The sequence below is a fragment of the Cricetulus griseus genome, chromosome 2, assembly GCF_003668045.3.
Source record: "Cricetulus griseus strain 17A/GY chromosome 2, alternate assembly CriGri-PICRH-1.0, whole genome shotgun sequence".
Classification (NCBI taxonomy): Eukaryota; Metazoa; Chordata; class Mammalia; order Rodentia; family Cricetidae; genus Cricetulus; species Cricetulus griseus.
Window position 1 is genome coordinate 282,699,609 of NC_048595.1, and position 12,900 is coordinate 282,712,508.

The 12,900-nt window shown below is 41.4% G+C and overlaps 1 protein-coding gene across 6 annotated transcripts in view; it reads right to left on the minus strand.

The window, feature by feature from the left end:
* Nucleotides 1-12,900, minus strand: part of Syne1 (spectrin repeat containing nuclear envelope protein 1) — a 453,101-nt gene that overhangs the window by 30,494 nt on the left and 409,707 nt on the right. For all 6 annotated transcript variants that reach the window (XM_035440411.1, XM_027401023.2, XM_027401022.2 and 3 more), the window contains 3 exons: nt 10,279-10,441; nt 3,469-3,656; nt 2,033-2,183 (listed from right to left, as the gene is read on the minus strand). In XM_035440411.1, coding sequence (XP_035296302.1) covers nt 2,033-2,183; nt 3,469-3,656; nt 10,279-10,441 — 502 coding nt within the window. The remainder of the gene's footprint in view (nt 1-2,032; nt 2,184-3,468; nt 3,657-10,278; nt 10,442-12,900) is intronic.

Genomic DNA, 12,900 nt, shown 5'->3' on the forward strand with positions numbered 1-12,900 from the left:
CATGGTTTGCGACTGATTCTTATCCCAGCCCCCACCCAAATGTTATGAATGGTTCATTGAACTGTGCTCATGGATGTCTCGCACGTCTCTTTTTCTTGGCCCCTCATACCACTCACAGATCACATGCCTGCCCTGTAAATGCCTTGCTTCTGAGAGCCTTAAGACACCAATCCTGGCAGATCTAACCTTCAGTCCTGAAAGTTTAGGAAGTGCTAAGTGGGTTCAACGTTTGTTGCTAAAGTCAGAGTATAGATCTGCCCACTCGGGTGATGGTACAGCACTCAGGGACAGCATCCTAGCATACCCAGAACCTTCGCAAACATTTATGCAGTTGAATGGATGATCCTTAAACAGAATTTTGTTTCTGTAACATTTTCTACCTGTAAGAAAATTAAGTATAAGAATCATGAGAAGTGATCAAAAAAAAAAATCAGTGATTTCAGTGCTGGCCATCTGAGTATCTTTTCTCATAAAATCTGAGTCCAAAATAGCATCAAGAATGATCTCATATAATCTGCTTTGTGGTATAAGCCAATTAGGAAAGGCTTTAACCTTTACAAAGCAGAGAGCTACAAGACACAGGACAGGGTCACTCCCACTAGCACTCGAGTGACCTGGATTCTTCGGCAGTTTATGGTGGCTTTTTGATAGAGAAAACTTTTTACAGAGGCATTTTTCTTTTTCTGGATTTGGTGATATAGTTTCATGTGAATCTATTCAGAATCACTCTTACTTATTCCACATAGCATCACCGAACACTATTACAGTCAGATAGCTCTCCATCTAGGATTCAGATCTGTAAGTTAGACAAGAACAAGAAAAAATTTCATTTTTCCTCCAGTAGCTCAAGGCTTGGTTCACTGATGTCACAAGAGAAAGATGGAGTCATTTATGGACTTGGCTGAAAAGATAGTTCTATTTATAAACATCTTGAGGAAGGCTGAGGAAAAATTACTAATAAGATACAAGTAAGGACTGGTTAGAGCATGTCAGAAACACGTGGGTACACAGGCACACGTGTGTATCAATGTGTGTACAGAATGGTTTGTTTCACCCACACCAGTGTCTACAGAAATCAGCATCAGGAGCTGTTCGAGTTCAGGGTATCACGTAGCTACAGAGCAGACCTGGATTGTGAAGAAGGCAAACAGCTTTCAAGGGATGATTTCATGATTGCTCTCTAAACGTAATTAACCACTGCTATTTCCATCTCTTGGTCACTTAAAAGTTTTCATGACTCAAGAAGAGCACCACCCTCTGCTGTTTTATTCAAAGTGGGTTATGACAATGTTCAATTCTTGGCCCCACTTTATGTTATCAGTGATCAAAATCATTCCCATATGTCCAATGATTTAATGTTTTGAGCTAGCGCATGAAGGACATTTCTGCTTGTCCAATTCAATGTGCTTTTCCTTTCTTTACCTCCCTCCCAGTGTGCTTCACCTTCCCTTCCTCCAGACTCTGGCTGGTCTTCTTCCTCACATATGTTTATCTATACCCACTCTCACTAGGTTAAAATAATTGAGAGACTATGTTTACAGGAGATTCTCATAGTATGGAAATAGTCATATTTAATCTTAGAGGAGATAGATAATTATAAAGAATTCTGAAATAAGAATAGTGCCATGAGGTTTGGGGGGAACTGTGAGTCTTGTTTTCTAAGAGAATTCTTTTCCTTTCCTCTCTCCTTCCGCTCTTCCTTCTTTAGACAGAATATAGGTAGGCCAAGCTAGCCTTCAACTTGAGATCCTCCTGCCTCAAGACCCCAAGTGCTGGAATTATGAAAATTTGCCACTGCATTTGGCTAACACTTTTATTATTATCTTATTTGTAATTCTGATAATTTTGGATTAAAATCTTTACCATTCTTGATCTACTCACAAGACATGCTACCCATGGCCGCCAAGCTGTTCCCCAGCTGTTTCAACAGATAACATGTGGCACATTCGTCAGTTCATGCCCTGCAGCACCAGCTACCAGCTGGCCAGTATCATAGCAGAATAAACAGTGAATATTTGGGATTCTGAATCACCTCAAACTTCTTCAGCTCCTCCTTGGCAACTGTATAGAGTACCCCAGAGGAACTGGGGAATGCAGCCGTCCTTTCTGAAATCTTCAGCCAGTCCTCAAAACGAGAATAGTCATCCAGAAACTTTTGCCACAGTCGCCATGTCTCTTCAATTCTGAGGCAGAGGATGGGAGAACACACCCCTGTGATTAAGGCCCTTGGTGATCACAACCCTATCTGATGCCTTCAACCAGGATTAAGGGTGCCGAGCAAGCAACTGGCCGGCGCAACAATAACAGCTTTGAGACTAACCGCCCAGAGAAAAGGACAGACAGCTGTTGGAGCTAAAATAAAACAGCTGTTGGTTTAAAAACATGCCCTGCAGCTCTGAATTGGGAATTAGTCAAATTGGATGTTAAAGTACATTACATGAGCAGCCTTGGTGTTTGCCGGGAGGTTTGAAACCCTGCATGTGGACTGTGTGCTCAGGCCAGTGTACCCCTTAAATAAAACTGAAGTTGGAAATTTCCTTTAAGGCCAACATCAGACTCAGAGTGATAATAGTTACCCTTGACAAGACAACAGAGCTTTCTTTGGGGACCGGCCAGAGAGCAGTACAGCTTTAGGCCACTGAGGTAATTTTGTGGTAATCGTGCACGAGTTTTTGCCGCTGGCATTTTCAAAGGGCTTAAAAGTAAAAGTGTTTATTGGTCAATAAGAGTAGCATAGAAAGTTCATTATAAGGCTTGCTTTCACGTATGTGTACCACCGGGCTGCTTATTTATCCCCCTAAGGCTCTCCCACTCTAGCTGGCCCCCTTTTCTCCTAAACACTTCCTCCCATGTTCAGGTCATGTATATTCTGTTACTCCTTTTATCCCCCACCTTTCTACACTCCATCTTCCTCTCTTAGTCCCACTTTCTACTCTCATGGCCTATATATAAACATGTATGCAATCTATACATTTAAATGTAGATATATATATATGTGTGTTATCGATACATTTAAACCTAGATTTATAAATGTCATCTATAAATTTACATATAGAGTTCTAAATCTAGATCTAGAGACAACATGAAATATTTATCTTTTCTTTTTTTTATGCCTGGCTTATTGCACTTAACATTACAAAGAGAGTAGGGTTTTAATAAAAGAATGTTACCTTTCTATAACTATAAATTCCATAAAGTTGTACTTACTTCTTAAGCACAGATTTTAATTGTTCTATGTAATATTTAAAATGTCAATTCCAATATAAATTGACTTGTTATAGTACCTCCTTGCCTAGTTATATTTCCTATTATATGTAGGTAGTGGCAATTTTGGGGAAGCCAAGGCTATTTTTGGACTTGCTAACCAATGGAAAATAGTAAACTGTAGATACAATGAATGGAAAGATGGATGGAGCTTGTTTAGTTTGTGTGTGTTTGTTTTGTCTGTGACTGCACATGCCAGCTCACTTGAGTCTCCTTTCCATGGACATCGCACAGATGTTCCTCCAACGCCGGTCCAGGTTCCGTGTGGCCTGCTGGATGGAGTCACACTCGGCCTCAGTGGCACAGGCGTCACAGTCATGTAGCAGGACCTCACACAAGTTGAGGACGGAGGCGACACCTGTACTGTGTTTCTCGATGTCCCTCTGAAGCTCCTGCAGAAGAATGAAGTGTGCTTTATTGTAAAAGTCTGGGTAAGGAGGTAGGAGACCCTGTAGCCGTGCTCGCTGACAGCATTTCACTTTTGTGAATGAACATTTTTCCCCAGCCTTATTGATGACACCTCAGAAGCTCAAGATACAATATGAGGAAGTGGGGCTGGAAATATTCTATGTGAGAAATGCCAAAACACTAATTAACTGAACAGATAAAATGGATTACAGTGAGGACTGGAGAGATGACTCAGCAGTTTAGAGTGCCTACTACTCTACCAAAGGACCTGGGTTCAGACCCCATCACCTACATTGGGAGGTTCACAAATGCCTATAACCTTAGCTCCAAGGGGACCCAGTATGCTGATGCCTGTAGACAGACAGACAGACAGACAGACAGACAGACAGACAGACACACACACACACACACACACACACACACACACACACACACACACCCCTCTAAGAGTAAAACTGGCTTTAGTAGTGAGTGAAAAAATGAATCCTGGGTTGGGTTGGGGAAATGGCTCAACAGAAAAGCATTTGCCACACAAATGTGACAACATGAGTTTTGAGTCCCCCAACCCATGTAGACCCAGACATTACAGGTAGCATGCACCATAATTCCAGAGCTTCTAAGGCAAGGTGGGAGGCAGAAACAATAGCATCCAGAAGCTTGTGACCCAATTAATCTGGTATATACAGTGCACACTTGTATATACCAGAAGTACACAGAAACCTTGTGTCAAACATAGAAGGTTAGGACCAACACTAGGCTGCAGGCTGTCCTCTGAACTCAATATGCATGCTATGGCACACTCATGCCTGTACACACACACACACACACACACACACACACACACACACACACACACACACACAAGCAGAGAGGGAGAGAGAGAGAGAGAGAGAGAGAGAGAGAGAGAGAGAGAGAGAGAGAGAGAGAGAGAGAGAATGAATACTGCCCTAGTCTCCACTGATACATCACTTTCATTCCAGTTGATCAGACAATCAATCAATTTCCTTACACCTGTGAATAGCTCCCGGTTCAGAATTAAGATTTAAGCATCACAGATCTACAAACACACCAGACAATGTCAAGAGGTACTATGGTTTAAGGAACCGAGGTTCCCTTTCTTGAATGAGATCATCGATGCTTCCCTTAGAGCACATTTTTTTTTTAATGTAGGACAGAAATAGAAAGCTTTTGATAAAAAGCAGGAAACTGGATTTTCTCCAATGCAACATATGAACTCATGTTAGATGCAGAGAATGTAAATCAAAAATACCCATTATTTTCCCCCTTGGGCTTTACTATAATTTGGTTCTAGAATGTTCTCCAAAGACCCATATGTCAATGGCTTGGTCACCGGCCTGCAGCAATACTAGCAGGCAGCAGGACCTCTGGTAGGCGGAGCCTTGGGGGCATATCCTTATAAAGAATATTGAGACCTAAGCTTCCTCCTTCGTTTTTCTCTTTTATGCATCTTGGCAGTTAAGAGGTCAACAGTTCTCCTATGACTTGCTCTATTGCTACAGTGCTCTTTGCTTTGATGGGACCACAACCATAGAGTCATGTGACCCACAGACTGAAATCCCTGAAACCACCAGTCAAAACAAAGCCTTCCTCCCTGGCAGCTGGCAACTTCAGGTAATTTTTCACAGTGATAGAAAGCTAGCTAACATAGGCTTTAGGACTTCAACTTGCTCAAATTATTCCACTGTTAAAGTGGGGTCAGTAGGGTCCTAGCCATCCCTAGGTGCCCCTCCTACTTCTGGGTATTTTTTCCTCACTTTTCCGTAACAAATCTACACCTTCTCTGGGGGAAATGAACTTTATAGGTATCATTTCTCCCCCAAAGGGACTCTAGCCAGCCTTAGCAAGGTAAATATGGCTCTGGAAGGCCTTGCCCATCTCCTCCATTCCCTCTGCCTTGCTAAAAAAGCACTTAGATTACATTCCTAAAGCTAGCCTTCTCTTGAGGCTGACTATCAAGGTCATCCAGCAGTCAAAAGCCCCCTTTGACTGCCCTAACTAACAAGCCCACCCAATTAAAATTAAACACCTCATCCTAGGAGGGTGGTTCCCCTTTTACCTTTATAAACTGCCATATGCCTATGGGTCAAGTCTGTCTCCTCTCTATCCAGAGGCGGTGTGTTGTTCCCTAGGACAAATATCCCCCGACTTGGTTCCTTTCCCTCTACTCCCTTGTCCTCTACCTCCTGTCCTGTCTCTTATTCCCTGCCCTTTGTCCCTCTGGTGCAAATAAATCTCCTTTCTACTGAGAATGGATGTCTTGTGCTGCTGCCAGTCCCTTTGTCCTACTTGCTAGTACTCTTAATGTATTTTCCTTACACTAAAAAAAAGAAAAGTAATTCTTAAATTTGCCTAGCATTTCCATTGCTTCCATAATTCCACAAGTGACTTGGCTGTCTCCACATTGCAGTCCTGTGCAGTTCCTCTTCTCACAGCACTGCTTGCTCTTTGGTGTGTATAAAAAGACTGTCTTGTTGTAAAATCTAGCATTTTTTATTAACTTTTGGAGCTTCTCTAAACTAGACATTTTGGGGACAAATGATATTAAAACATCTCTATTTTAGTAAATAGTCTGCAATTTCCTGCCAATCTCTGTTTAAAAAATGCATCAGAAATTTGCTGACTCAAAAGTTGAAATATGACAAAAATTGAACTGAATATTGGCTTAAATATAAAGGTAAGGACATTTCTGTGGATAAGATCATAGGCAAGTCCAAAGAGTAGCTATGTATATTTAATATTAGCCTGAATTCACTAAACATAATCCAAATACTTAAAGCATGGCATTGCATGCAAGTTCCCCAAATAGTCAGTAGATTTTGAAACAGCAAAGCAATCATAAGGTGTGAATGATTTTAAGATCATACATTAAGTGCCCTAAGAAGGAACAAACTTCAATGTTGGTTTTAACTTCAACTGGTGATACAGTCTTGAATCATTAAGGTGTCTTTGAACCTAGTTCTTCAGCTAGAATACAGAGAAATCTGGCCACGTGTTTTGCAAAGTCACCTCAAGTCTATATACATCATAGCTCTCCCAAAGTGAGGCTGGAAGAATTAAGAATGTTGGAAGAGAAATTCCACATGGGAGGAGAGAAGAAACAACAATTTAATCTCTGCTATGAAATGTCTCTTGGAATTTTCTCCTTTAGAGACAGGTAACTTTTGGGTGGATTCCTTTTAAAGATAATTTCCAAGTGGTTCAGTCATCTCGCTCATTTCCAAACATTTCCCACAAAAACAAACCAGGGGCAAACCTAAAATGATTAAAATAAATGGTACTGTGGTAGTGAGATGGCCTGCTGAGCAAGCTTGACTGCCTGAGTTTGGTTGTGGGAGCATGTGCAAAAACAGGAGGATAGAAACAACTCCACAGAGTCATCTTCTAAGCTACACACACACACACACACACACACACACACACACACACACACCTGCACACATACACACATACCCCAATATACACTTGTAACAATAATGTTTTAGCTTAAAATTAAAGGAATTGTGTTCAGAACTTTTTTCATTAACTTTAGAATCAAACCCTCTTGGTGTGAATTTTAATATTCAGTACTCTATAAGTAAGGAATATGAGAGTGAGAACATGGCTAATTACGTTGCCACTTGTAACCCAGTTTTAAAGGTGGGATTTTAAATTTCATTGAGAAGATATATATCTATTACAACCAAGTAAGAAATTACTAAAAGGCTCTGATGGAGGCTGGGCTCTTTCCCATGTAGCTCTCTCCTGGTATGTCCTTTGCTTTATCACACATATATAGCCATCTCTCCCTTTCCACACTAGAGATGGGCAGTTCTGAAGTAGGGAAGGACCAAGCCTCATGGTCACCAGGCTCAAAGCTCAGCCCATAGCAGGGGCAACCATCATTGCTTCTGTTATTAGACTATTCAGTCAGTACTTTTCACATTTGGGCAACAAAGTATGCTATGGCTGTACTTCATTTTTTCCCATGTTGTTTGGTATTTCTGGAGTTAACAATCATCTCTCCCTTGAATTTATAGTACTTATTTATAACTCACTGGTGTAGGTAGCCTTCCTTTGATCAGGGGTGAATTTGTTTATATGGTGTGGGAGGGTCTACAATTGCACATCATAAATGGTTTTCTTGGCCTGTGGACTGCAGTGGACTGTTGTTTCCTGGCCCCGGGGAATGCTGGGAGATGGGAGATGCCTTGTGTCTGAGGCCTCGTCCATACTCTGTTTATCTGTTTGTGATGACAATGCCTGATGTGAAAAGTCTGGGATGGCTCTGTGTGTTTCCAATTTTCCTAGATACTTATATCAGAGCTTTATGATCTGGAAGTGTGTCATTTCCATCTAGGATTAATTTTGCGTTAATACTTCAATTAATTAATAATTTCTTCCTTCACTGAAAAAGGTTTTTGGTGACTTTTATCAAATAATTGTATAGGATTTTGAGACTTAGACATTAACTCTTTAATTTCATTGTCTTTACTGCCTATTTTTCATGTTTTTAATCTTTTTATTTTATGTTGTGGGATCAATTCTGAATATTCCTTTTGGAAAAAGTAACAGTATCTTTCATTTTTAATGTAAGAGTTCTCGTTTCTGTGAATTTCTAAAAATCTCTCTCTCTCTCTCTCTCTCTCTCTCTCTCTCTCTCTCTCTCTCTCACACACACACACACACACACACACACACACACACACGCACGCGCGCGCGCGCACGCACTTTTTTGTTGTTTCTTTTCTTCCCTTTTCATTTTACTTGCTCTATTAACTCTGGTCTTTTCCTTCACAGAATAGGCTTTCTTAAATGCTGCACACTTTTGCTTACCTGAATGGAGTTAAGAATGAGACAACAACACTGGGCATTAGCCTTCATTTCTCACCCCTGATACACACTTTACCATGCTCTCCTGGAGAATTTGGGTGAGGGAACATTGAAAGCCAGCCAAGACCCTCTCAATACAATCATCAAAATCTCAAACATCACTTGCAGAGGACACTAATCTTATAAAAATTTAAAATGTCCCAGCAAACATAGCTTGAAAAAATGATAATGTTAGTATAAAACCCAACACCAAAAGTCAGGTCATACATGTGTGAAAATCTCAAGGAACAAAAAATAATAAATAATAATAAATAATAAGCTCAATATCTAGTTCTATATTTTAGCACCTATTCTAACTAGTGTATACTGTTTGCAAAAAAAAAAAAATCAAACAAGTATGATAATCCAATGCAGAGTTGTAGAGCCCAGTCCTAACCAGTACATCTACAAAACAACTACCGCACCTAAGGCTCAGGGATCATTTCAAAAGAGGGGGTGGAAAGAGTGTAAGAGCCATGGGATAAGGGAGTTTGCTGGGAGATTGTGTCTCCTAGGAATATCAGAGGCTACACCCAAATTCTCACCAACATGACTAATGAAACATGAGCCAAACACAGAAAACAACAACAGATGATGTTAAGGAGAACTGGGGAAGAACTTGAGGCTTCAACCCTATACCCAGAACTACAGGCAACTAAGGAATACTGAGAGAAACAGTCCTCTTCAGGGAAAAACACACCAATTGGTTATCCAATATCAAATGGCCAGCCCTTAAAACACATACATACACAAGTAACATTATAATGACTGAGCAGGTTATATCTAGAAATATATATATGCATTTAACAATAATTATTGAAAGACAAGGCCAAGCATTTGAAAGAGAGCAAGGAGGAGTATCTAGAAGGGCTTGGAGGGAGGAAAGGGGAGAGAGAAATGATGTAATTATAATTTAAAAAAACAAAATAATTTAAGAAACATACCTATAGCCAAACATCAGTAAGGATTATCAGCCATTGCTATTATCACCGTTACTCATTCCTTCCCCCAAAATAAACATGTTAATTATCTTACAGGATTTTTAAAGTATTTTCTCTTCTGTTTTTTAAGCCAAACAACTTGGCTACCATGGTATAATTGTTAGAAGAAGAAAGTGAAGCCTGGGTAGAATTCTCAAGGGTAATGAAGACATAGGGTAACACATTCATGGCTGGCAGCTAGAGTTCAATACTGTTAGTAAGAATAAATAAGAGGGATAGAAAACAAAAAATTCCCTCTGCTTGTGTTTTCAGAGACATCCTCCTTGGCTTTACTGGGTAACATATTTTATGTCCTGTGGACATGAAGGTGGCATTACTATCTGAAGATCACACAGTCCTCTCCACAGGACAGAACTGTTAATTCCTCAAAGACCCCAGTCTGCATTGTAGTCTTTCTCTAAACACCCTCCAGTCAGGCAAGGTCTTCTTTCTAAGTCTACAGTGGTGGGCACATGGAGAAGGAAGTCATCTGGTGATGGTTTGAATACCCTATGTTTTATCAGATTGCTTCCTGGAGAACCAATGACACTAATACCAGGACAGCATAGACATCTTTTAAAAGTCAATTCTGCCATAATACAGAACCCATTTATCCCCACCACTCTCCTACACAAAGCTCCCCTTTCGTCCCCTGTACTAACTTCCTCTGGATCATTCATCCCAAGTCAACATCTTGTGCCTGCCTCTTTATCCTGGCCAATAGGACATGTGCTCCAATCCAGCTCAGCAATCCTACCTGCTGTTCACTCAGCTTCCTCTGTATTTCTTCTGAGTTACAGGACTCGTAGACTATGGGCTTGGCCAGCTCTGACTCGATGTAGGCCAGCCAAGTCCTCAGACTGCCCATGTTCTTATCCAGCTGCTGCACGGCCACCAGGGTCTCCTTTAGCTTCTTCACCCTGTGGGCAGAGAAGTGGAAACACTGAGAATCAATGAGATGGTGGAAGGCCCTACTCCATGTTGTCCTCGTGTGCAGGCATGGATGATGGGCCTAAAGCCAAATTGCCCTGGTCCATTACCTTTCAGTTCCTTACGGACAGTGTGACTCTGTTGGATATCTTGTTTCCTCATTTTATAAAAAGGAATTTTATGGATGATACAAGGATTTATGAAGTTTAAATAAGTGGGGAAATGGAGAGAGCTCAGGGAAGGTGAGCATTCAGCCAACATTTACAGCTATTCCCCTCAATACAGGGATAATAATGCAAATGTAATAGCAACCCCACGGCCTTCATACAAGTCATTCCCTCAAATAACACAATTTATGCCTGCAGGAAGAGGAATAAGCTGGGAGAAACAGACTTGCAGGGCACTTAAGGGCCCGCACAAACACATACAGAAATGCAGTTCTGAGGTCTAGGAGTGAGGAGTGGGAGTGTGCCATTGATTAAATAAGTAGACACAGAGTGGAAGCTGCCAGTGGGTGTTGACTGAGGGGGAAAAGGATTATTTCAGTTTCTTCAAGGAGGACTAAAGAAAAAATAGTCAGAAATGAAAGAGGGTACCAGAGAGATGTCTTAGTTGGTAAAGTGACCTGAGTTTTGATCCTTGGCACCACAGAAAAGGCCAGGTGAGGTAACCTGGACCTGTAAATCCCAGTGTTTGAGAGTGTCAGGAGGATCGCTGAGGCATGCTGGCCAGTCAGCCTAGCTGAAGAGATGGGCTCCAGGTTGAAGGAGAGATACCATCTCAAAATGGTGGAAGGGAAATTGAGGAAGACAGCTGATGTCAATCTCTGGACATACACACACACACACACACACACACAGAGAGAGAGAGAGAGAGAGAGAGAGAGAGAGAGAGAGAGAGAGAGAGAGAGAGAGAGAGAGAGAGTTTTTAAAAAAAGGTGGAAGCCCAGGAAAGTATAATGTAAAGCAAAGAGAGGATGCTCAAGAAGGGGTATCAGTCAGTTTGAACAGGTGTTTGCACCAGGTTTGTCTGGAATCAGATCAGACCCCTGCATTCCAGTCCTATGGAGTCTAATCTCCAGGAATAAGGCTATAGAAATAGCATTTTAAATAAATGTGCTTCTTACAAATGCTGACATTTGGGTACTACTGCTGTGCTACCCAGCAGTGTAAACAGTGTGATAAGGACTGGAGAGAGGTCTCCTGTATAACAGTTGGAAGGGCTCCACAGGCCCTGAGTGAGTGCTTCATTCAGGGGTTGGATATATATAAAAACAGGAACATTTAGGCTACTTAGGATGCTTATGCTGAGGAGATGTAAACAATCATGTTCACCATACTCATGTAAGTGCCTGCAGAGGCGGGAGGACTTTAGATCCCCCTGGAGCTGGAGTTGTAGGCAGTTTTGAGCCTCCGATGTGTGGGTATTAAGAATCAAACCCATGTCCTCTGGAACAGCAGCAAATGCTCTTAACGGCCAAGCCCTCTCTCCCTCCCTCTCTCCCTCTTTCTCTTAATGTATATTACTTCATACATCACATCCCTACCACAGTTTCTCCTTTTACCACTCCTCCCAGTCCCCTCCCCTTCCCCAGAGCCACTCCTCCTTCATTTCCCTTCAGAAAAGAGCAGGCCTCCCAGGGATACCAATGAGCAGTATATAACATGCTACAATATGACCAGGCATATACCATCACATTAAGGCTGGATGAGGCAACCCAATAGGAGGAAAAGTGTTCCAAGAGCAGGCTAAAGAGTCAGAGACACCCCCCTCCCATGGCCACTCTCACTGTCAGGAGTCACACAAGAACACCAAGCCACTTGACCCTAACATATATGCAGAGGACCTAGCTCAGACTCATATAGTGATTGCCACAAGGACACCTGCTCAACTACGTTCATAGCAGCTTTATTCCTAATAGTCAGAAACTGGAAACAACCTAGACATCCTTCAACCAAAGAATCAATAGAGAAAATATGGTACATTCACACAATGGAGTATTTCTCGGCTGTTAAAAAAAATGACATCATGAACTTTGCAGTCATATGGATGGAACTAGAAAAACATCATCCTGAGTGAGGTAACCCAGATCCACAAAGACAAACATGGTATGTACTCACTTATAAGTGTATATTAGCTGTTAATTAAACAGTAATCACACTACAAACTACAGACCCTGGTGCCATGTCTTTTTAGTCCTATAATTAATTATTTGAAAAAAGTAGGCAATAAAGGTGAGAATATAGCCATGGATCTATTTTTTTAAAGCACATAATGAACATAGTTTGTCATAGGAAATAACCGTATAATGTACTTAGAGGTAGAGGAAGAAGCTAATACAGAGGAAAAGGAGGAGAAATGGACAGGTGCGTATAGACAACAAAGCAAGGGCATAGAAGAGACAACTCGAGGGCACAGCTGTGGGGACAGTTGAAACGGTTCTGAAAAC